The sequence below is a fragment of the Galleria mellonella genome, unplaced genomic scaffold (assembly GCF_026898425.1).
Source record: "Galleria mellonella isolate WM207_F2 unplaced genomic scaffold, CSIRO_AGI_GalMel_v1 utg121, whole genome shotgun sequence".
Classification (NCBI taxonomy): domain Eukaryota; kingdom Metazoa; phylum Arthropoda; class Insecta; order Lepidoptera; family Pyralidae; genus Galleria; species Galleria mellonella.
Window position 1 is genome coordinate 2,533,085 of NW_026441983.1, and position 26,071 is coordinate 2,559,155.

A 26,071-nucleotide genomic window follows, 5' to 3' on the forward strand; every position below is an offset into this window, starting at 1 on the left:
GAGCTGCGTACACGTTTGCCCCTTTGTTGTAAAAAAAAAAAGTATGTGGGAGGCCTATGTTCAGCAGTGGATTAATCAACGCCTGATTTGCTGGTGATGATTTGAAATATGGCGTTTACGTTTTTCGATAAATACTTTCACTGCTTCGAACCAATTCTGAGATATCTCAACGATAAATTACGTTCCATTGATTAGATAAAAACTATAACAGGTGTGTAGAGTTTGCATTACAAAAAAAAAATGCGGCAAAGGAAATATGGGTGGTTTTTTTTTAATGGATGATAATGGAATAGTTACCCCTCCCCTCTGCGATATTGGTATCATTATTCTACGACTTGAACGTTCGCAGGAGGAAGCCCCTTTGAAACCACCAGACCACAGACGTTTTACCAGAGGGAGACTTCGTATAAAAGTCATTTGCTTGGCCACCTCTTTCTCATTCGTGTTTCAACCGTGAAGCAGTTGTGTTTGCATGGCTGTGTTTCGGTTTGAAGGGTGGGATATGGCAGTGAATTTACAGGGTACAGAGGAATAACACCCGAGTCCTCAGGAATGGCGACACGTGGTGGGTATCATGGACGAAACAGTTATCTCTGTTAAGTACATGGTACTGCTCATGTCTATAGGCGATAGTTACCACTTTCCATCAGGTGGGCCGTTAACTTGGTTGCTATTCTAAGTTGCATAAAAAATATCTAATTTCCTAAGAAAAAGTCTCTTGGCAGACGGACGGACGGACAACGAAATGGTTCTGTTAGGATTCCGTTTCTTCCATTGAGGTACGAAACACTAAAAATAAACCATTTTAAAGCAAAAGTTCAAACGCAGTCACGCAAAAACAATGTGATTCGAGGCGTTTTGTTTAAACAACTTAACTGTCAATCTTTATCTAATCAGCATATCGAGGTTAAGTCCAACTCGGTTAAAAACAGCCAAACATTCTATTAATAGAATCAGAATCGGACTTAACTGTAATTTGGATGAAGAGGGAGACTTTGTACAAAAGTCGTTTGCTTGACCACCTCTGTACCATTCGTTTACACTTGAATGTATAAACAATACGGTTACAATAATACAATGCTGACTGAGAATCCCATTGCTAGCAATATACCCAACCAGGTCGACCTCCTCGCGGTTCTCCCTGGAAACTATCATGGTTAATTCCTGATGAATTCATCATGATGGGCTAACTGGCCCGTTTTCATTATCATCTATCACCCTTCACTGGTGCTCCGCCAGCGTATCCCGTTAGCGCAGGCGGGGCTACCATACCATTTTCACCCATTGAAAAAATACAATGCTTTTAGTAATCTCAAAAAGTTCTCTCGTATTTTTTTAAGACAAAGGTGGCAAACAAGTGTATACATCAATCACACACTTGTACAAAGTCTCTCTGTAGTGAACCACAGGGAGACTGTACAAAAGTCGTTTGCTTGGCCACCCCTCTGTCCCATTCGTGTTTTTACCGTGAAGCAGTTGTGTTTGCATGGCTGTGTTTCGATTTGAAGGGTGGGATATGGCGTGAATTTACTGGGTACAGAGGAATAACACCTGAGTCCTCAGGAATGGCAACGCATGGGGGGTATTATGGGTGAAACAGTATACTCTGTTATGTCCATGGTACTGCTCATGTCTATAGGCGACGGTTACCACTTTTCGTCAGGTGGGCCGTCAGCTTGTTTGCCATTCTAAGTTGTATAAAAAAAATTAGTTATTAATATTTAATTGTTCAAATGATATTAATGTCGAATGAATGTCGTTAAAAATATATAATTAAATATGTAATTAGCATATTTAATATGTCATTAACTTACTAAATAAGAACTTTACATATCACCTGTTAAAACAAAGTATGTATTATATTTTTAGAAATTACCTAAACTTAACTTTTGCTGTTTATTTTATCAGCTGTTAAACTGTCTACTTGTGAATAGGCCTTTCCCTATTGTATTGACAGTAGTTGCCACGTTTGGCAGACGGTTTAGCAACCGCAGTTAGGTTTTGGTGATGTTTTAAGAGGGACCCTGCTGCCCATCTGTACCATTAGGATAGTAATGGATATTTTATGTATTGCTTAATGCGAGTGCAGCCGCAGGATACATATAGTATATGGTATTTTAAGATTGTGTTCCGCAAAAACAAATACAAACAACTTTAGTTATAGAAAAATCTGTTATTTTTATTTAAAAATTAAACTAATGAGATAATTATGATAAAATCTGTAAGTATATCTGAAAAGATAAAGAGAAGAATTTTTCAAATCGGTTTACAACCGACGGCATTATGAGGTTTTTTTTTTGATGGGTGAAAATGATATGGTAACCCCGCCTGCGCTAACGGGATACGCTGGCGGAGCACCAGTGAAGGGTTATAGATGAGAATGAAAACAGGCCAGTTATCCCATCATGAAAAATTCATCAGGAATTAACCATGATTACAGATGGGCAAAGCACCGGGTTTAAACCCGGTGCTTTGGTAAAAACCCAATAAACACCCATAAACTCCCATAATCACCCAAAAAAATAGGTTTTTACGTATTTTTTTGAAAATATGTAAGTAATACCAATAAATTATTTTTATAAATTGTATTGATCAATTCTACAATATTAAATAAAACGTTAACTAATAATATTTCAGGAAATTTTAAAAATCTATATATAATAAAATGAAAGTAATTAATTTTCAGTGTTTTCATGTTGCAGTTGATCAACATGTTGGCCTTTTGCTTCCCGTAGATACTTTAAAATTTCTTCATAACACCTCGTTCGCACACATGGCCGTATATATTTAAATTCTTGAGCCACTAACAGTCCGAAATACTCATTTCTTTTATCCTCTTCTCCATAAATTAAGCATTTAGAACAGTTTGTTTCTTCTTTCAGTAAATTTTCTTTTACTTTATCCTCGTTTTTTTTTCTTTGTTGCGACGACGCTGGGTAAATCATCTGGACACTGGGTCTCACTATCGCCAAATATATTTGGAGATCGGCTTCGGCTACGGCTTGGCAGACATTTTTTTCTTTCTACAATTTTAAATTAAATTTATTAGAATAAATGCTTCGAACACACGCGATCTAAGTACCTTTTGTGTTTATTATACCTTACCTACCTAGGTATAAAAAGAGTACTTACGTAGATTTTCTTTTATTAACTGTTTTATACGAAGATCTTGATCTCTCAAATTAGCATCCATTTTACTTCCAGTGATTATCAACTAAATTAATAATCCACAAAGTATTAAATAACGTTTTTATGAAATATTTAGCACAAAAACAATACCCTTTAAATATCGATCGTCAGTAACTGTGGCTGACTTACCTATATTCTAGCAAGCAGGACTGCCAGATGTGAAGGGGAAATCCCCAATAAATTGTTGCATGTGACTGATGATGTGAGCATGTTCGTTTCATAATAAAAATGTTGCCAGGTAACCAAAAAGTCGTATGTTTTTGTGCGAATTACGATCATAATCTTTACGATCGTACATTAAAAAATAGACAAATAATAGTATGAGTACGATTTAAATCGTATATCTGTCAACCCTGCTAGCAAGACAGCGACAAAATCACGTTGCATAACAATGTAGCCCAAGCTTATATCTTATGAAATATACGGAAGAGATACGGACTTAGAAAAAACAGAAATGTTGTTCTTTGTGGAAGTCATTGATGAAATTCTATGTATTTTAGCCCGCAAACTTTCTTCAAACAAAAACAGCGCCATCTAGTATCGAGTTCTGTAATTATCTCTTTGTTTATGGATTTGAAGTAAGACCGCCACGCATGCAATACATTATGACTGGGGATTCCCCTATTCGTCGACGCTGAATATGAGGCGACGACAATCACTGTCAAACGTGTTCACTATTACTCTGACTCTGGTAACGTGACTTCCTGGTAACGTGTTAGGTAGGAAAAGCAGTAAAAAAGTGCATATTAAGGGAGCAGATTTGAAATAATATTTATACTTAACAAGAAATAATTAAAGGTAAGTGGATTTTTGAATGATACAATTATATCATGATCACTTAACAATTTTAACTTAAAATTAGATGTATTATTACAAGCTTTTATTTAGCTTGCGTTATGTAAATAAAAGTATGTAGGTATGTTCGTATGTTGATGCAATTATCCTCAATCCTCAACCGACTGGGATAAAATTTTCCATACACGTTTATTTTGGATGATAGTGCATAGTTAGCTGAGAGTCGTCATTGGATAATAATGGTGGATAGCCTAAGATGTGTACTAGATATTTATTTTTAACATAATATGCGTAAGTACCTAATCGAATTAAAGAAGTTGCTGAGAAAAATACAGAACAATACGATAATAAACTAGCGTCTGCGTTTAATCCTCCGAGGAGATGTAATTTTACAAAGGTTTTTTGTATTTATTTTATTATTTTTTTAATAAATTTATTGTAAATAACAAGAAATAATCATTGTAAAAAAATAGGCACTCTATTGTTGAATTTTCGTCAGACCAACTAATCATCGTTCATTTTTTTAGGTTCAATGGGGAGACCTAAAGATTTACGCATATGGGAGCACTACCGTACTTTACCAAACAAGTCTGTTTCTTGCAAGCTTTGTAATAAGGTCTACAAATTCAGTAATGCTGCCAAAATGCTTCAACATCTTATCACTTGTCCAAAATCTCCAGAAACATTAAAAGACTCTATGAAACTTATAAAAGATAGCTCGTCCAAAACCAAAATGTCTGGACTGTCAGAGATAGAGACAAATGATTCTTTTATAAGCCCCTCGTCGTCTGCTAACACTACAATAAATGCTGAGTTTCAAGACACCGATGATCATATAAAAACAGAATTAGCGAGAGCTATATTTGTAACAGGGACGCCATTATCGATGGTGCAACATCCTTTATGGATACAATTTTTCGAAAAATTGCAACCAAAATTTAAAATACCTTCACGTAAAGCTTTAGCGACAAAATACTTAGATAAAATATATAGAGAAATGCGTTTTGAGTTAAATGAGGAACTAAATGCTTGTAGTTACTTACACCTTCAGTGCGATGGCTGGTCTAATTTAAGAAATGAAGGAATAATAAACTTTCTTATATCAAAACCTCAACCTGCATACGTTAAAAGTTTGAATACAGAAAGTAATCCTCACACTAGTGAATACCTTAGCCAAGAAGTTGAAAAAGTAATGAAAGTGTATGGAGCAAATAAGTTTCTTGTACTTATTGGCGATAACGCTAGAAATATACAAAAGGCATTCGAATTAACAAAACTCAAATATCCACATGTTGTTCCTCTCGGTTGCTGTGCACATATCCTTAACTTGTTGTGCCAAGATATTGTAAAGATACAAGAAGTAACTGTGTTTATTATGCAAGCCATAAATATAATAAAAACTGTTAAAAGGAGTCAACGATTAAGTTCCTTGTTGATAAAATCAAGGCAGGGTGAAGATTCTACACAAACACTAAAATTGCCTTGTGCTACAAGATGGGGAAGTCATGTTACTTCGTTAAAAAGTTTGAAAGCAAATAAGATAGCTTTGCAAATATTAACAGTTAGAGAAGATGTGGTAATTTCAAGAGATATTAAAGATTTAATTCTAAGTGATGATTTCTGGACGAAGACAGGGGAATGTATAAGTATTTTGGAACCAGTCACTGAAAGCATATTTTACTTAGAGAGCGACCAGAATCGTTTGCATCGCACATACATTACATTTAGAGATGTACAAGCTAAGATACGTTTTGCATTAAATGAGATTTCGACATTGAGCGAAGAAAGCAAACAGCAGATTCTAACATCAGTATCTTCAAGATGCAATATGGCAATGAGGCCAATACATTTTGCAGCATATATTCTAGACCCCAGGACTCTAGGAGTCGAACTTACTCAAGAGGAAGAACTTAAGGGTATGGAGTTTATCTACAATTTAAGCCAACACTTAAGTTTGTCAAATGTAATGGCAGATTTGGCGTGTTATAAAGCTAAAGAAAACTTTTGGGCCAGAGGATTTGTATGGAGCTCATTAGATAGCATTGAGCCCCTAATATGGTGGAAAGGTATTTGTGGTTCCACTGAGTTAAGCAAAGTAGCGATTCGTATTCTATCAGCTCCCTGTACTTCGGCAGCCACTGAGCGTTCCTTTAGTATCCAAGGCTACATACATAATAACAAAAGAAATCGACTTACAACTGAAAGAACTGAAAAAATTTCATTCATTTGTTATAACTGGAATCTTAAACATAAAGCTTAATAATCTTAAACATTCAGTTTAATGAAGAAAATACCTTAGAAGCTTTCATTGAGCAAGTAAATGAACATAACAGTTTAGACGAAATAGAGCCTATCGAACCTATACAATTCATCGCTTGTAATAACTCTGAATCTGACAGTGATTGACTGTAGTTTTACATTTTACTTTCATCTCTTTCTTAATAAACTCAAAATCAAATTAAAAGTTTTTTATTCTGTAGGCTGCATAATAATATTGTCTATGTCCAGTATAGTGGACGTCTTGCGGCTGAGATGACGATGATGAAGTACAAAATCATAAACACCCAAAAATTTGGGTGTTTATGGGGTTTAAACCCAATAAACCCAAAACACCCGGTTTTTACCCACCAGACTTTAAACCCACCCAGGTGGATTGCCCATCTCTAACCATGATAGTTTCCAGGGGGAACCGCGAGGAAGTCGACATGGTTGGGTATATTGCTAGCAATGGGATTCTCAGTCTCCATTACTAAAAATCCCTTTCCCCCCTGGAGTTATGGGGTAATAAACATAGAAAATAGTGCAACTGTACTAAGAACCTTCTTTTTTTTTAATTCTTTTTCGTGGGTTTTCCTAAAGACTACAGGCTGAATGCTTTTTTTATGTAACTTAGAATGGCAAACAAGCTGACGGCCTACCTGAAAAAGTGATTACCGTCGCCTATAGACATGAGCAGTACCGTGGACATAACAGAGTATACTGTTTCGTCCATGATACTACCATGCGTTGCCATTCCTAAGGACTCAGGTGTTATTCCTCTGTACCCTGTAAATTCACGCCATATCCCACCCTTCAGACCGAAACACAGCCATGCAAACACAACTGCTTCACGGTAGAAACACGAATGTGACAGAGGTGGCCAAGCAAACGACTTTTGTACAAAGTCTCCCTGTGGTTCACCACAGAGAGACTTTGTACAAATGTGTGATTGATCACATGTGTGGTGAAGTGTACGCTTGTTCGCCACCTTTGTCTTAAAAAAAAATACGAGAGATCTTTTTTAAATTACTAAAAGCATTGTATTATTGTAACCGCATTGTTTATACATTCAAGTGTCATATGTCATACGTAAATCTACTACAATTGTTTAAATAAAACATTAGAGGACGAATCAATAGGTTGGTAATGTTTACGAATAATATATTAAACGTTTAAAATCATCTGTGACGTTATTTTGTAGGCGGGAGTACATAATATCGTCATAGTGGGGGGAAAGGGATTGTTAGTAACGGAGACTGAGAATCCCATTGCTAGCAATATACCCCAACCAGGTCGATCTCCTCGCGGTTCCCCCTGGAAACAATCATGACTAATTTATCGTAGAATTAGTCGCGATGGGCTAACTGACCGGCCTTTTCAGTCTCACCTATCACCTCTCACTGGTATCCTGCCAGTGTATACAGATAGCGCAGGCGGGGTTACCATGAGGCACACTTTACATATGACCCTAGGAGGTGTGCGCACGTATCCGTGCCCTCCTGTGATGGTAGGGTAGGAGGGACATTCCCCACCGTAACTAAGAGAGGAGGCTTGCCCTACACCACCTACAGGGCGGGCCGTCGCGTTGGATACTCGGTAGTCGTACAAACGGGAACCCGGGATCCAACATAAGCGCCTCGAGGTACGTCGTGTGGTTTTTAGTGGTTACGAATCCCACACATCCCAGCTGCCTTCCCTCCGGCAGATGGGACGGTCTTGCTGAAGGTTTTCCACACGTTAAACAAAAAAAAGGCGGGGTTACCATGCCATTTTCACCCATTAAAAAAAAACATAATAATCCACAAATCTTTGTATTGGTAAGAAAAACAATTTTTCATCAAATAAATCAACAACTTGTCCTCATTGAGGGGAAAGGGATTGTTAGCAATGGAGTTTGACAGCCCCATTGCTAGCAATATGCCCTATCAGGTCAACCTCCACGTGGTTCTCCCTGGAAACCATCGTGAACATGTTGAATTCGTCACGATGGGCTAACTGACCTACTTCATCCTCACCTATCATCCTTCACTGGTGCCCCGCCTGTGTATACCGATAGCGCGGGTGGGGTTACCATTCCATTATCATCCATTAAAAAAAGAAAAAAACAACTTGTCTTTATTAGGTTATTACAATTTTTTTTTTCTATCTATCGATTGCCACGTGTACTTTTCCGGTAAAGACTACGAGATCCGTCTGGCGGGAGGTTCAAACTTTTACCAATTTTGGGCCAATATCACCCCCCAGGGCTAAAGTCATACATCTTTATGGTACTTTGTTAAATAAATATATTTTTGTCTTAATTAAAATAATGTTCCTATGTGCAGATGCGCCTTCACCGGTGTGAGGGGTGCCTTGCGGCGTGCGGGCGGGAGGGCCGCGCGGCGCCGCTTCCAGTTCTCACTAGGTAACTATCAAATTGTTTATAATTACTCCTCTCCATCCAAAGGTTGCCTGCAAGAGATCGCTCTTAGCGATAAGGCCGCCCATTGTTTTCTCACTGTGATCATTTCTTGTAATTGTTTATATTTATAATAAGTTTACTATTGTAATCTTTTGGAGGAAACAATAAGGAATATCTATCTATCTATCCTGCCTACCTAAATAGAATATAAACGATTCTACTAATGGAATTGTTGTCGCTACTTCGTCCATGTGATAGAATGAAATAGTAACGTCCAGCATCTGGGGGGAAAGGGATTATTAGCAATAGAGTTTGACGGGCCCATTGCTATCAATACGCCCTTATCAAGTCGACCTCCACACGGTTCCCTCTGGCAACCAATTTTTTTTTTGGTTGATGAAAATGGTATGGTAGCCCCGCCTGCGCTAACGGTATATGCTGGCGGAGCACCAGTGAAGGGTGATAGATGACGATGAAAGCAGGTCAGTTAGCCCATCGTGACGAATTCAACAAGAATCGTTTACGCGGTTTCCAGGACGTACTGCGTGGAGGTAGACCTGATAGGGTGTAGTGCTAGCAATGGGTCAGTTAGACTCCATTACCAACAATCCGTTTCCCCCAATTTTATTGATTTTACCGTTGTAGCTTTTTTCTTTCTTTTATTAATATGAATTTGTCATGTTATGTTAAAAAAGCAATAGCTGTGCTTCTTGTCTGTTCTTCTCAACTAAAATTACATTCCGAACTGAGTTTATTTAAATATAAATATTTTCTTTTAATGACCTGTCTATTTGTCTCGCTCTGATATGTTACTGTAATCATGCCATCTCTTTCCAACTGTAGGAACAAACTGTTGAAACGAGCGAGACATTCGCCGTACTCGCCGCCTATGAGCAATCAGAACTCCAACATGGCGGAGCCAGCGCCACCTACACCCCCCGACAACAACACGCCACGTATGTATTATGTATTAATTGTTCATTTTCTAGTTTTTTTTTACTACTTAGAATGGCAAACAAGCTGACGGCCCACCTGATGGAAAGTGGTAACCGTCGCCTATAGACATGAGCAGTACCATGGACATAACAGAGTATACTGTTTCGCCCATGATACCCCCATGAATTGCCATTCCTGAGGACTCAGGTGTTATTCCTCTGTACCCAGTAAATTCACGCCATATCCCACCCTTTAAACCGAAACACAGCCGGCACATATGGCAGTGAATTTACAGGGTACAGAGGAATAACACCTGAGTCCTCAGGAATGGCAACGCATTGGAGGTATCATGGGCAAAATAGTATACTCTGTTATATCCACGGTACTGCTCATTTTTATAGGCGACGGTTACCACTTTCCATCAGGTGGGCCGTCAGCTTGTTTGCCATTTTAAGTTGCATAAAATAAAATATTGATAGTAATAAGGACTAACCTCTCCATTACTAACAATACCTTCCGCCCCTGAAAAGGCAGGTCAGTTAGCCCATCGTGATGAATAGACCTGGAATTCAGCACGATGGTTTCCAGAGAGGACCACGTGGAAGGCGACCTAACAGGGTATATTGCGGGGGGAAAGGGATTGTTAGTAATGAAGACTGAAAATCCCATTGCTAGCAATATACCCAACCAGGTCGACCTCCTCGCAGTTCTCCCTGGAAACTATCATGGTTAATTCCTGATGAATTCATTATGATGGGCTAACTGGCCTGTTTTCATTCTCATCTATCACCCTTCACTGGTGCACCGCCAGCGTATCCCGATAACGCAGGCGGGGTTACTATACCACTTTTACCCATAAAAAAAACGGTACATTGCTAGCAATGCATCTGGTAGTCGGTATTACTAACAATTCCTTTCCTTATGATGGTTTCCAGCGATGCCCTGGTTCGGTATGGACATCGGCGGCACCCTCACTAAGTTGGTGTACTTCGAGCCGCGCGAGACGAACCGGCGCGAACTGGACAAGGAGACCGAGGTGCTGAAGAACATCAGGCGGTACCTGACCAGGAACTCGGCGTACGGCAAGACAGGACGCCGCGACGTTCACCTTCAGGTCGGTGGATATTTTCAATCGACTTAAAAAAAGGTTTTTTTTTATTAATGGATGATGATGGAATGGTAGCTAACTAAGAAGGTGCTAACTGTATACGCTGGCGGGGTACTAGTGAGGGATGATAAGTGAGGATGGATGATAATGGAATGGTAACTAGCTAAGTAGGTGCTAACGGTATACGCTGGCGGGGTACTAGTGAGGGATGATAAGTAAGGATGGATGATAATGGAATGGTAACTAGCTAAGTAGGTGCTAACGGTATACGCTGGCGGGGTACTAGTGAGGGATCATAGGTGAGGATGGATAATGATGGAATGGTAACTAGCTAAGTAGGTGCTGGCTGTATACGCTGGCGGGGTATTAGTGAGGGATGATAAGTGAGGATGGATGATAATGGAATGGTAACTAGCTAAGTAGGTGCTAACGGTATACGCTGGCGGGGTACTAGTGAGGGATCATAGGTGAGGATGGATAATGATGGAATGGTAACTAGCTAAGTAGGTGCTGGCTGTATACGCTGGCGGGGTATTAGTGAGGGATGATAAGTGAGGATGGATGATAATGGAATGGTAACTAGCTAAGTAGGTGCTAACGGTATACGCTGGCGGGGTACTAGTGAGGGATCATAGGTGAGGATGGATAATGATGGAATGGTAACTAGCTAAGTAGGTGCTGGCTGTATACGCTGGCGGGGTACTAGTGAGGGATGATAAGTGAGGATGGATAATGATGGAATGGTAACTAGCTAAGTAGGTGCTGGCTGTATACGCTGGCGGGGTATTAGTGAGGGATGATAGGTGAGAATGGATGATAATGGAATAGTAACCCCGCCTGTGCTAACGGTATACGCTGGCGGGGTTTAGTGAGGGATGATAGGTGAGAATGAAAAGACAGGTCAGTTAGCCCATCGTGATGAATACATCTAGAATTCAGCACGATGGTTTCCAGGGGGATCACGGGGAGGTTACTGATATACCGTATATCGATAGCGCAGGCGCGGTAACCTTTCCATTATCATTCATAAAAAAAAAAAACATCCCGGGCGAACAGAGTCGCAGGTAACGGCTAGTGTTAAGTAATTTAAAGTCAGTTTATAAAATAAATGACGACCTGCCCACCTCACCAGATGGACAACGTGACGATCCGAGGAAGGCGCGGCACGCTGCACTTCATAAGGTTTCCCACGTCGGAGGTGGGCGCCTTCCTGCAGCTGGCGCGCTCCAAGGGCATGGCCGACCTGGTGAAGACCATATACGCGACCGGCGGCGGCGCTTACAAGTTCGAGGAGGATTTCATTAAGGTACATTATACAGAGGTGGGGGCAGAGGGGGGTTACAGGTTGGCCGAAACGAAAACAGCTGATTCAGATGAACGGTCTATATATATATATATATATATATATATATATATATATATATATATATATATATAACTTGTATATATGATAGTTTCAGATTATGGAATGGGCTCAGGTTATGGAATGAGCTCCCTGCCGAGGTTTTCCCAAGAGACTACGGCATGGGGTTCTTCTTAAGGGGAGGTGGTAAAGAGGTTTCTTTCGGGTCGGCAACGCGGCGCGTAATACCCCAAGAATTGCAGACGTTCATAGGCTACTGTAACAGTTTACCATCAGGTGGGCCGAATGCTTCATTGCCACCTCATTAGTTGGTATAAAAAAACACATGCAGAGTCGATCGATTATAGTCTAACCATATTTGTAATGTTGAGGTAGATCACCAGCAAATCAAGTTTGAGCGCGCCTGGTCTGCAGCCGTCCGTTTGAATTGCAGGAAGTGAACATGCGCCTGTCGAAGATGGACGAGCTGGACGCGCTGATAGCTGGCGTCCTGTTCTCCGACAGCATGAACTCGCACGAGTGCTACTACTGGGCGCCCCCTGACGAGCAGCCCGTGCACCAGTCCTCCACCGATTCCGTAATTATCTATTGGTTCTTTTTTTTTTTTAATGGATGATAATGGAATGGTAACCCCACCCGCGCTATCGGTATACACCGGCGGGGCACCAGTGAAGAGTGATAGATGAGGATGAGAGCAGGTCTGTTAGTCCATCGTGACAAATGAATTAAGTATTAGTCATAATGGTTTCCAAGGTGGACCACAAGACCAAAGTTGAATTTTCAGAGGGAGACTTTGTACAAAAGTCGATTGCTTGGGTACCTCTGTCCCATCGTGTTACAACCGTGAAGCAGTTGTGTTTGAATGGCTGTGTTTCGGTTTGAAAGGTGGGATATGGCGTGAATTTACTGAGTACAGAGGAATAACACCTGAATCCTCAAGAATGGCAACGCATGGGGGTATCATGGACGAAACAGTATACTCTGTTATGTCCATGGTACTGCTCATGTCTATAGGCGACGGTTACCACTTTCCATCAGGTGGGCCGTCAGCCTGTTTGTCATTCTAAGTTGCATAAAAAAAATTATTTATGATTTTTTATCTTTCTGTGTTCATCCCCGCAGCCGCCGTACTCGGAGGCGGCGCTCAGTATGTACGTGCGGAAACCGTTCGACTTCTCCAGCCCGTACCCGTTCCTGCTGGTGAACATCGGCAGCGGCGTCTCCATGCTGGTGGTGAACGCGCCCGACGACTACTACCGCGTCAGCGGCACCAGGTACTCGGGTTCTGTCAGGGTTATGTTTTTAAAGGATAATAATGGAATGGTAACGGTATACGCTGGCATGGTACCAGTGAGGGATGATAGGTGAAAATGAATGTATGCCTATGTTATTCATTAATAATATAATTTTCTATAGATGAAAGAATCCTGTTTCAAATCAGTTTCAAATCCTGCCCCCTCCCACACGTCCCAAGCGTGCTTGCCTGTTCCAGTCCAAAGTTTTAGAACTCCCTTCTTGCAAGACGCATTTTTTTTTAAACGTTTACATTTCGTGCTGCGCAACTGTGGAACAGGTTACCTGCTGACATAGCAAAACAGTGTAATAGTTAAAATAGATTTATAGCAGTAGGTTTTGGTTTTTATGAATAAGGGGGTAAATCTTTTCTCTTTATAACAATAGTATAGATTGAAATGCAATGTTCCAGTCTTGGCGGTGGGACGTTCCTCGGCCTGTGCTGCCTGCTGACCGGCTGCAGCAGCTTCGAGGAGGCGATCTCGCTCGCCGCCTCCGGGGACAACACCACCGTCGACAAGCTCGTCCGCGACATATACGGCGGGGACTACGCGAGGTTCGGCCTGCCCGGGGATCTGGTCGCTAGCAGGTAACGGGACGGTTGGCTCGCTCACTGACTGACCGCTGGCTCACTGACTGACCGCTGGCTCATTGACTGACCGTTGGCTCACTGACTGACCGTTGGCTCACTGACTGACCGTTGGCTCACTGACTGACCGCTGGCTTACTGACAAATTACTGTCTGACTGACTAGGCTAACCGACTGACAGACCTTTATATATCTGACTGAATAAATTCATATGTTAATCTAACTATATAGGTTGGTATGATATTCTTATTGGTAAGCAATGAGACTGAAAGGTTAGCTCGCTGACTGACACTGCTCAGTGACTGACTCGTCGATTTAATTTCCTAACGTGTTGTCATGGCTGACTGATTCAGTAACAACACCAATTACTAACACGGCTGACGATCTACGACGACAATGCGAGGTACGTTCTGCTCGGCGGATTTGGTCGTCAACAGGGAATAGGCTGGGCTGTTGGCTCGCTCACTGACTGACGGCTGGCTGTTAGTAGGTGTTAGGCTCCCTGACTGACTTATTAAGGTGACTTTCTCACTGACTGAATGAATAAAGAACGTTTACTATAACTTATATTGCCTTATTTTTTGACTTAAATGTATTGTATGTACCGATAAAACCCTCATACACGGGACCTCTATCGGTAATGTTTTAATGTACTCTATCTGGTTTCGAAATTCGGCCTTATTGTATTGGCATAAAGTGTGTTTTTCTATATACTATTGTGTGGATTAACCGGTGATGGAGGTATTGATTTTATGCAAGATTTTTTGCGGGTCATAGTGTCGGGATAGGAAGGGGAGGGGGGTTTTGATTTATGTATCCATCCTCCACCAGAGGGAGACTTTGTACAAAAGTCGATTGCTTGGGTACCTCTGTCCCATTCGTGTTTTAACCGTGAAGCAGTTGTGTTTGCATGGCTGTGTTTCGGTTTGAATTTGGTGGGTTATGGTGTGAATTTACTGGGTACAGAGGAATAACACCTGAGTCCTCAGGAATGGCAACGTATGAGGGGTATCATGGGCGAAACAGTATACTCTGTTATGTGCATGGTACTGCTCATGTCTATAGGCGACGGTTACCACTTTCCATCAGGTGGGCCGTTAGCTTGTTTGCCATTCTAAGTTGTATAAAAAAAAATGTACTCGTATGTTACGAATGTGGGAGAAATTTTCACTAGTTCAACTTATAGTTTGAACGAGTTCGAGGGCCCTCTGATTTTGGGAACTCTGGGGTACTGTCCCGTCTAGCTCTCCGGTAGCTACGCCATTGGTTGTAAATTGAAAGATAGTCTTATAAACTTTGTTTTTTGGCAAAAAAAATTGCACTTTAATATCTTTATTGTACATAAGTTACATTGGATACGTTAAAAAGATTTAATATTATACGTCGTAGACAAAAGTGCGACCTTCGTGTGGTCCCGGCGTAGAATGGGCCACCCCTTCCTTTCCCGTGGGTGTCGTAAGAGGCGACTAAGGGAGGGCGAGGGATGGACAGCAGTGTCTCTCTTTATTGTCTAGCAATATGCCCTATTAGGTCCACCTCCACGCTCTGGCAATCGTCGTGGTTAATTTTTGTTAAATTGGTCAGTATGGGCCAACTGACCTGCTTTCATCCTCACCTATCATTCTTCACTGGCTCCGCCAACGTATCCCGATAGCGCAGGCGAGGTTACCATTCCATTATCATCCTTTAAAAAAAAGAAACCTAACCTAACCGCAAATTTGCAGTCAAAAATACTAATAACCAATAATTTCCAGTTAAAACCACTTTTGACCGACCTGTTCAGTCAAAAGTACTTTAGATTAATGCAACTACATGACTGGTGTGTTTTCATAGACGCCCTGCGTCATCTCTTACGGCCGGTGATCGGTCGTCCCTCGAACTGGAGACCGGTAGACAGCAGAGGCCAGTTCGGGGGCCGACCTCATACTCTTTTGTTGCAGTATCCGGCCGTAGTACCTTTTTTTTTTTTATACAACTTAGAATGGCAAACAAGCTGACGGTCCACCTGATGGAAAGTGGCAACTGTCGCCCATTTACATGTGCAGTACCATGGACACAACAGAGTATACCGTTTCGTCCATGATACCCCCCATGCGTTGCCATTCCTGAGGACTCAGGTGTTATTCTTCTGTACCCAGTAATTTCACGCCATATCCCACCCTTCAAACCGAAACACAGCTATGCTTAACACAACTGTTTCACGGTTAAAACACGAATGGGACAGAGGTACCCAAGCAATCGACTTTTGTACAAAGTCTCCCTCTGGTACCTGCCTTCCTAATGCTCCTCAAATATTGCGTCTAAACTGCGCCCACCATGTACCCTCTTGTATAGGCATTCCGTCACCCGTATCCAATAGCGAGGACGGGATGTCTTAAATACTGTACCGCAAACCTTGAAAAAAAAGTAGATTTTGCTAGTCAATAGTACTTTTGACTGGTTAAGAGTTTTGACTACAACAAATATACGTTTGTATGTTTTTTTTTAATGGGTGATAATGCCATGGTAACCCGCACACATTGGAACTCGACCACGTCTCGTGTTCCCATGTGATCGACCGTCCCATGAGTAAGACAGCGTCCCTCCCCGCAGCTTCGGTCACATGTGCTCGGCGGAGCGTCGTGCGAAGGTGTCCCGCGAGGACCTGGCGCGCGCCACGCTCGTCACCATCACCAACAACATCGGCTCCATCGCGCGGCTGTGCGCCTGCAACGAGGACATCGAGCGGGTACGGCCACATGCACTGCCACTGCAGCGGATACGGGGAATGGAGCCAACCAAATGAACGCAGCGAACGATTTGAACGAATGTATGAAATAAACGAAATGGACGAATGTATGAATGAACGAAATGAACGAATGTATGAAATAAATGAAATGAACGAATGTATGAAATGAACGAATGTATGAAATGAACGAAATGAACGAATGTATGAAATAAACGAAATGAACGAATGTATGAAATGAACGAAATGAACGAATGTATGAAATGAACGAATGTATGAAATGAACGAAATGAACGAATGTATGAAATGAACGAAATGAACGAATGTATGAAATGAACGAAATGAACGAATGTATGAAATGAACGAAATGAACGAATGTATGAAATGAACGAATGTATGAAATGAACGAATGTATGAAATAAACCAAATGAGCGAATGTATGAAATGAACGAATGTATGAAATGAACGAATGTATGAAATGAACGAATGTATGAAATAAACCAAATGAGCGAATGTATGAAATGAACGAAATGAACGAATGTATGAAATGAACGAATGTATGAAATAAACGAAATGAAAGAATGTATGAAATGAACGAATGTATGAAATGAACGATCGTATGAAATGAACAAAGCGAATGTAATTAGCTATTAGTAAATAGCTAAGAACAAGGAATTACATAGAAGGAATGATAAAATAAAAACTGTAAATCACATGTTTGCCTCCTTTCTTCTTACGCAAATATAATTAGTAAAAAGAGAATGAAAGATACACCATCAGTTGCTATGTTTCTCAATTCATAGCAGGCTAGTGTATAGAAAATGTTTGATATGTCAATTATTTGTCAATGACAAATTTTACATTACTAGATTATATATTGGACACAGTTTATAGTTTAAAGAATATATATTCATATATAAATATATATCCATTCGTGTTTCAACCGTGAAGCAGTTGTGTTTGCATGGCTGTGTTTCGGTTTGAAGGGTGGGATATGGCGTGAATTAACTGGGTACAGAGGAATAACACCTGAGTCCTCAGGAATGGCAACGCATGGGGGGTATCATGGGCGAATCAGTATACTCTGTTGTGTCTATGGTACTGCTCATGTCTATAGACGACGGTTACCACTTTTCATCAGTTGGGCCGTCAGCTTGTTTGCCATTCTAAGTTGTATAGAAAAAATCTAGTAATGCTCCCCCCCCCCCCTCTATAAATGCTGTTAGGAAGTCGGCTGCTAACAATAATAACCTCATCACCAGGTCGTGTTCTGCGGCAACTTCCTGCGAGTGAACCCGCTATCGATGAAGCTCCTCTCGTACGCGATGTCGTACTGGTCCCGGGGTGCGTTGAAGGCGCTCTTTTTGGAACATGAGGGGTGAGTATTTTTTTGTATAACACAGGGGGGCCAACGAGCATGCGGCTCACTTGATGGTAAGCGACTACCGCTGCCCATGATCATCTGCAACATCAAAGGCATCGCAGGTGTACTGCCGGCCTTTTAAAAAGGAATATGCTCTTTTGAAGGTTATGATGTCGTATCGGTACGGAAATACTGCTGCTGGAAGTTGATTCCAAAGAGTGGTTGTGCGTGGAAGAAAGTGCCTTGAAAAACGCACGTTGGAGGACCGCCACTCGTCCAGATGGTTGAGATGGAACTTTAGTTTGTGGCGGGTTGTACGGTGGTGAAAATCAGCAGCTGTCTTATTTATTTACTATTTAAAAATATAATAGTTAATTTTGACCTTAACGTGACCGGGGAAAAAATTTGCTTATGCTCTTTTTCATCACGAATACCTGGTATATACTCCACTAGTTCTCACCGGCGGTTTTTTTTTTAATGGACGATAATGGAATGGCAACCCTGCCTGCGCTATCGGTAAACACTGGCGGGGCACCAGTGAGGGGTGATAGGTGAGGATGAAAAGGTAGGTATACCGATACCTGCTTCATCCTCACCTATCACGCCTCACTGATGCCCCGCCGGTGTATACCGATAGCGCGGGTGGGGTTACTATTCCATTATAATCCATAAAAGAAATACCATAGCGCTTTCTATGAAGTGGGTCGTCAGTTTTTCAGTAATTTTCAGTTGTATTAAAAGATCTTTCATGAAAATCAATCAAATGTTTAAAGAGTTTAAGAATTTTATTTGTTTTATTTGTCTTTAGGCAATAAGTTTTAACAAACAAACAAACAAAATGCCAGTCTTAACAAAACGCATCTAAAAAGTTATTTTCTTTTTGTCCCTCCTCCCACCACCCCTCCTATTTCGAAAGGAAAAGAAGGTACAAAAACTTCTTTATACTACTATGATTGCAAATAAGCATACGGTGCCTTGATGGTAAACGGGGTTTACCATAGTCTGGGCGCCTGTAACGCCAAAGAGGGATCGCGCATGTTGTCGACCTTTAAGAAACCTTTATACATCCTTTTTGAAGAATCCTATCCCGTAGTCTCTAGGGAAAGCCTCGGCAGGAAGGTCACTCCACATCCTGAGTGTTCGTGGGAAGAAGATCCTCTGAAACTGCACTGTGCATGACCATTCTGGTTCTAAAGTGTGAGGATAGATTCCCTGTCGATGTCGAGCGGTGACCAATTCTGCCATTCTCTGAACCAACTTATTGGAATACTATATTTGTATATTATTTCATTTCAGTTACTTTGGTGCTGTAGGCTGCCTCCTGAATTTAGATATGAAACGACAGAAGAAACAAAACGCAGCGAGGAATTCATGCGAGCCCGATCAGGAGAGATGAGCAAGTCGCTGCTGAAGTCTGTCTCGGCCGAAACGTGGCTGTTTGCTGTGAGGAGAGGATGGTAACGTAGGTAAACTAATCTGGGGGTCACCTGTGATCGGCAGTATAACCAGTTATAACAAGATATAACTAGTTATAATTAACTATAACCCAGCTATAACTAGTTATAGCTGGTTATAGTTATTTTTATATTTTTGGTCACAGTTCCATGTTATAGCCAGTTTAAAGGTGGCGCTATATTTGTAATTTATTGGCTGAATTTTATTTTTAAATTCAGTTAAAAATAAAAACATATTTTGTTAACAATGCTATAATATATGCGTAAGAAATTAATTTTGTGACCAATACTGTTAGTGCAATAAGCCCCCGTATTCGTAGGTTTTTAAATATTACCAAATTTTGTTTGTGTCTCAAAAAATCCGCATAAAAGTAGACTTTAGAAAAGAAAGTATGTACTTTGTTTTGTATGATTTGAGTTTAGACAAAGAATTTTTTTAGATATAGACTTGAGATAAGGGTGAATTAATTTTATTGTTAATTTTCATCGCGTCGTTTTTTCTGCGCATAAATTTCTCATCGTATCTCTTACAAGTAAAGTCTTACTTATAAAGTCGTATCTTCACTACGCTTGGAATATTTCACATATAACTGGTGAAATATCATACGCTAAGTGAAATCATACGTCACAACTGTTATTTAAACTGTTATATAGACTGTTAAAAATCACTACAAATGAAATCGCTGATACTAGATATTTAGATATAAAATTTCACTACTATTGCCACGCTTGCCAGACGGTTTGGCATAGGGACTCATGTCGAGTTTTCCTTCTCTTTTATTTTAGATTTTTTTCTGTTGGCTTAGCTGCTTTTTAAGGTATTTCGGTGATAAAAAGAAATGATGTTCAGCAGTGGATAGTTAATGGTTGACAAGAGAATGACGATGATGATGATGAGATTCAGAAAGCATGATGCTATTTTATTATTGATGATGTATTTTTACACTATCACCATACCGAGATTCTGTAACATATTTATGAAAAATGTATAATAAATTGTACTAGGAAAAATATTTTAAAAAGTCATGAAAAACATAAATAAATAATTGAAGTAAGTAGGGGAATAATAGGTGAGAATAATTACAATTACAAGCGGCAAAAAGGCGCGAAAATATCCAGTTAATGGGAAGAAAAATAATGTCATCAAAATTTTTTTTAAAAGTGAGAAAAGTTTATAATAAATAGGAAGAGAAAAGTCGCAGAAGTGATCTTAATAATAAACTAATATTCAACACGCGGGAACTATATATTTAAACCCAAATCCATTTTAATAAAAATTGTAATCTCCTACAAAGGAAATCCCTTTTATGGGATAAGTCCGCCATTGTACTCATTCTTTTTTCTAAGAACTTTGTCCTAAAAGAATGAGTTTTTATCCTATAATTTAAGACTTTACGGTACAATAGAACAAACAAGCAAACTTTAACTGTTACAGTGTTTTGTCACTTTCATTCAAATTGAGAATTTAGCCCAAAAGAAAGGGACGAAACAATTAAATAGCTAAAATATATTTGAGGTTTAACGATTTATGAATAAGGGGATTAATAAATTAATTAAAGAGGGAAGAAAATCCGAACAAAAATCCAATATCTATTGATAAAGGCGCGAAAAACCACGAGATGAAAATTCGCAGTGGAGTTACTCCTTCTAATTGTAGACTGTTTTGCAAGAATTCCTTTATGTACTTGAATGAGATGTACTTGGACTAAAAAATAAAATTAACTTCAATTGCGTCGACATTTATTTCTAATGTCGACATTTGTCAAACTTAAAGCTGTATGATATTGTAACCTTTGCCTGCTTACATTGCAAATTAAAAAAAAACATTATAGATAGTACATTATCTATGGTAAAAAGAACGCGCTGATATTTTGAATTTTAAATAAAATTTTATTATTTTAGTCCAATGAAAGTGTGGAAACCAAGGTTTGATGCCAATAAATTTAACTTTATTTACACATAACCGCTAAGTGTAAGGGGGATGGAGGATAAATCGTTATTGTTTTACATCTCTCTCTATTTATGGCTATTCCTATTGGGGTGTAAGCGAGATGGAAGACATGTGTATGTTCAAATTTATTGGCCTGAAGTCCTATGATTGTTTGTTTGGAAGTTTCTTAAATGAAACTTGTTTTAGTTATTCATTATGTTGATAATACCGGTCGGTATGTATGCCTTACATTTAAAAACGATGCTAAACTCTGCACGTAAATTTTATATAATTCAAAATAATACAAAAAAAAAAAATAAGGCGTAACAATGTTGCTATGCAAACCAAAATGGCTGAGTGTTAGTGTTTCCTTTGCGCAAATTATATTTTTAATTGTGTTTTAGATTTTTTTTTTTTGTGTTTTTGTATGAATTCTTTTTGCGTATGACGCAATATCTCGCCTCGATTATAATCTCTGGTCGGAGAAAGAAAAAATTAAAGGTAATTTTTATAAGATTTTGTAATATTTTATAATTTAAACTCGAACATCCGATCAGTTTTACAGTTTTACCAATTATATGTTCCTTTGTCATGTTTCGTAGCTTTTTTTTCTAAGTGATATCTCTTTACTTAAAAAAAAAAGTTTTGTCTTAAAAACATTTTGAATTTAGAATTACAGAATAAAAATAAAAGTATCTCGTATTTTATCTTATTTTGTCGAAGCCAAAGCCTTTTTCTTCACATTTGATTGCTTTTAATTTTTTTTTAAGTTATTTATTATAATTAATTTGGAAATAAAAAAAAATATTAAGACAGAGCCAGTGGAAAAAGACGAGAAATTTAAATTATTTACGTTGGTCAACACGTTTTGTTAAATCTACAATGTTGGTAAAACTGTAAGTTTGTAATTCGTCATAGTGGTAGAATACCGACGGATCTATATATGTAATATTTGTCAGATCCGTCAGTATTCTACGACTGTGACGATATGTCTGTTATAATTTATTGAATTTATATAATTATGGTTAGGTATTTATTATTCCGTCACATAAGTTTGGCGTTAATCGGTTTTAAATTAAAATGAACCTTCTATATGTACTATTTAGGATCAAATTAGCTTAACGTAACTAGCTATTTTGCTAATGAAAGTTCATATAATTTTTTTATGGCCTGCGCAAACGAAAGAGTACTTTTAGTGCCTTTTTTTTTTCAATTAAAGACAGGAGAGGTATTTTTAATATACAACGTCATCGCTTCTGAGAGTCTAGACTCAATAATAATAATAAATCATCCCAATCGTTATGTCGGTGAACGGTCTTATCCCAACCAGTCTGGAACAACATCTCAGACGGTTGGGATTCCGAGGCGGCTCACTCCCGGGAAAGATGCAGAAAGCGGTGCTCTTAGATTCTGCCCGCATTGTACGCCGGTTTCTCTCCCTGGGGCACTGAACCCCGGCCGGCTGTGCTTCTGCCGGGGGCTAGTTGCCATCTCCTCTCCTTAAGAGGGAAGATGAGAATTTTAGTAAAATTCAAAAAATAATAATATTTATTTAATCAGACTACATAAGGCCCATTTTGTTAGTTATAAATTGACTTAACCTATGTTAGTAAATGAGCGGTCGTAACGCTCTCGCATTGATAACCTGTCCCACCCAATATTTTACGATGGGACAGTCCATTTTGTCAGCAATTGTCTTCAGGACACTGTTTGAGCTAACACGCACCCTGCCCAACAGCGAAACAATTCGCTTGCGCCGTATTGCGTAGTATAATATCGTGCTAAATATATTAGTGAATGATAGACACGTTATCGCTACCGCATGCACGAGACAGAATGAGACAGCAGGACCCAACGTCTTACTGTACTATGTATACATATCAAACAAATGAGAACACAAAGATGATAGTCTTCTATATATATATTCTTTATTGCACTTGTAACTTACATATAAAATAATGTATTTATAAATGTTGTGAGCAAGGGTGGACTTATCTCTGACAGAGATCTCTTCCAGTCAACGCAGTACAGTGAGAAAGCATGTCGTTAGCGAGCAGCTGAAGTGCTACAACTATTAATACATAAACAAATATACAGTTCAATAAAATATTAAAATATATAATAAAATATTACATAAATACATATAATACCGACCTACTTATATAATAAATGTTAAAATAAATGAATATACTACTTACATTAGAAATTTCGTTTAATGATTTTAAGACTTGACAGTTCAATTAGGAAAATACAAAAAAAAATATTACTCAAAGGAAAGACAAATGTATAATGCAAATAAATTGTATTCATTTGGCAAAATTCGCTTTTCTTATAAAAAAAAAAGGTTAATAATCCGAATTGTGATGTTTGTAACACATTGGATGATGTTCACCATACGATATCCGAATGTACGAAATACAAAACACAAAGGCAAGTATTGATACAGTAATATAGTCTCAATAGACGGGAGATTGGTTTGTTTTCAAATATATACGCAGAGCCACACTCCAGAATGGCGAAATCTTTAATTACTATATTTTTGTATCAATAATTCCCTTTATGAAAATAGACTACATAGATATTATGTATTATTTATTTATGTATCAATGTTTCAAGTATGTGAGTTGTATTTTATAAAATTAGGGCACGATGAGGCCGACATATCCTTATAGGATAAAAGCCTCTAAATAAAAAAAGATAAAAAAAAATATATTCATTTATTAAAAAAAAAAATTTTTTTTGCAACAGTATCGTTTACGCGGGCCATTTAAAAATAAATCTTTTTAATCGCTCAACTTAAGTGCCGGTTGTAACTCGAGTATTTTATACGGGGACGGTTATTTTAGATAGTGTGTGAGTGCCCTAACATTCGCTCCGCGGTACAACAGTGTACAGGTGCCTTTATGAACCTGATCGTCGGGGGGTAGGTCTGATGGTTTCCATGGGGACCGTGAGGAGGTTGACCTGTTAATATTGCTAGCAATGGCACTGGTAGTCCGCATTACTAACAGTGCCTCCCCTCTCTATTGATAGTATCTTCTCCTATGATGGTCCTGGGGGGAAAGCATCGTGCTGAATTCTAGATGTATTCATCACGATGGGCTAACTGACCTGCCTTTTCATCCTGTGATGGTCCCTTTAAGTAATACCATTTTTTACATTATTTCACTAGATTAAAAATACCATAAATAAATATGGAAAGCGGGTCGTTTTCCATTCCCTCCGCTTACCCCATTTGATAGACGTGAAGTGTATGTATGGATGTTGGACATACATACCGCGATCAGATTTGTAAAGGTTTATTTTGTGTATGTAGTTAAAAATATGTTTATTAAGATGGATCCAGACTATATATATATACTATATGTATATGTATAAATTCGAAAAGATATCCTCATCCTATGTATTTTTAACCCCGCCTGCGCTAACGGGATACGCTGGCGGAGCACCAGTGAAGGGTGATCGATGAGAATGAAAACAGGCCAGTTAGACCATCATGATGAATTCATCAGTAATTAACCATGATAGTTTCCAGGGGGAACCGCGAGGAGGTCGACCTGGTTGGGTATATTGCTAGCAATGGGATTCTCAGTCTCCATTACTAACAATCCCTTTCCTCCGATCGTATTATCGTTGTTTTTTTTATATTCTCTTAATATTTTTAATGTTTTTTTTTTATAAATATTCTGGATCCGTCTATAATATTGTAAACAATGTAAAAGCAGGGTTCACGCTGTATGCGCAGCTTGTATGCAGTTAAGAAATTGTCAAGGGCTGATATTATATATATATATATAATTAGAAATATAAACCATCTATTACATATATGTCTATTATTTTAACCACTCCAGTTGGATTTACCCGTAGTTCCGGCATAGAACGGACCACCCTTTCCTTTCCCGTGATATATATATATATATATATATATATATATATATATATATATATATATATATATATATATATATATATATATATATATATATATATATATATGGACTTCGGGTATAACGACGATGAAGGGACCACTCTATTTTCGTCGTTATATCTGGAAGTCGTTACAGGCAAAGGTAAAGAGATACAGACACGTACACATGTATAGTTTTTTCTTCGCACAAATCAGCATTGTTTTCACCGTTTTTCAATTTTGAAATGATTTCCGCCTTTTAACGAAAATAAAATCGAAAATAAAATCCAATTGTTAAAGTCTTCGTTTTCTTGCCATTACCGTGACCTACCATATTCTATACCATACATAGGCGTTACATCCAAAGTCGCTATAGCCACATGAATTTTGTACTAAAGTATGCTTTAAATTCAAGGGGCTTAGATTTAACGTCGCTATAGGCAAATTGTCATTACAACCAAGGTCGTAATAAATGAAATCCACTGTATATATAAAAGTCGTAAGAGCTGTCTGTTACTTCTTAATATATTATTACTATATCTCTTGTATTCTCTATAATATCAAGCGACTAATTCGGAGAATTCAAAAACAGTTTTTGGTGTACTTTCTTGACTTTGTGTTCCCGCCTTTTTTATGTTCAAACCGTCTATTTAATGTCGAAGTTTCTCTATATCTATTGTTTTAATAATAGAATCAGATTTTTTTAAAACCAATCCCTTTTTCACTGGATACTGTTTTATTTTTAATAGTTGAGGTTAC

At 38.8% G+C, this 26,071-nt stretch overlaps 2 protein-coding genes across 2 annotated transcripts in view; both read left to right on the forward strand.

The window, feature by feature from the left end:
• Positions 1-25,228, forward strand: part of LOC113510113 (pantothenate kinase 3) — a 54,096-nt gene extending 28,868 nt beyond the window's left edge. The window contains exons 3-12 of the mRNA XM_052899025.1: positions 8,568-8,647; positions 9,488-9,600; positions 10,516-10,694; positions 11,821-11,994; positions 12,485-12,628; positions 13,174-13,325; positions 13,757-13,933; positions 16,526-16,661; positions 17,921-18,036; positions 19,318-25,228. Of these exons, the coding sequence (XP_052754985.1) occupies positions 8,568-8,647; positions 9,488-9,600; positions 10,516-10,694; positions 11,821-11,994; positions 12,485-12,628; positions 13,174-13,325; positions 13,757-13,933; positions 16,526-16,661; positions 17,921-18,036; positions 19,318-19,417 (1,371 nt within the window). The 3' untranslated portion in view covers positions 19,418-25,228. The remainder of the gene's footprint in view (positions 1-8,567; positions 8,648-9,487; positions 9,601-10,515; positions 10,695-11,820; positions 11,995-12,484; positions 12,629-13,173; positions 13,326-13,756; positions 13,934-16,525; positions 16,662-17,920; positions 18,037-19,317) is intronic.
• Positions 3,733-7,472, forward strand: LOC128201582 (uncharacterized). Its single transcript, XM_052899011.1, has 2 exons — positions 3,733-3,987; positions 4,512-7,472. The coding sequence occupies exon 2, from the start codon at positions 4,517-4,519 to the stop codon at positions 6,242-6,244; it is 1,728 nt and encodes a 575-aa protein (XP_052754971.1). The 5' UTR covers positions 3,733-3,987; positions 4,512-4,516; the 3' UTR covers positions 6,245-7,472.
• Positions 25,229-26,071: the final 843 nt, after the last annotated feature.

Bases quoted from the DNA above. Each gene is read 5' to 3' on its own strand.
- LOC128201582 (XM_052899011.1), top strand. From the start codon at position 4,517: ATGGGGAGACCTAAAGATTTACGCATATGGGAGCACTACCGTACTTTA.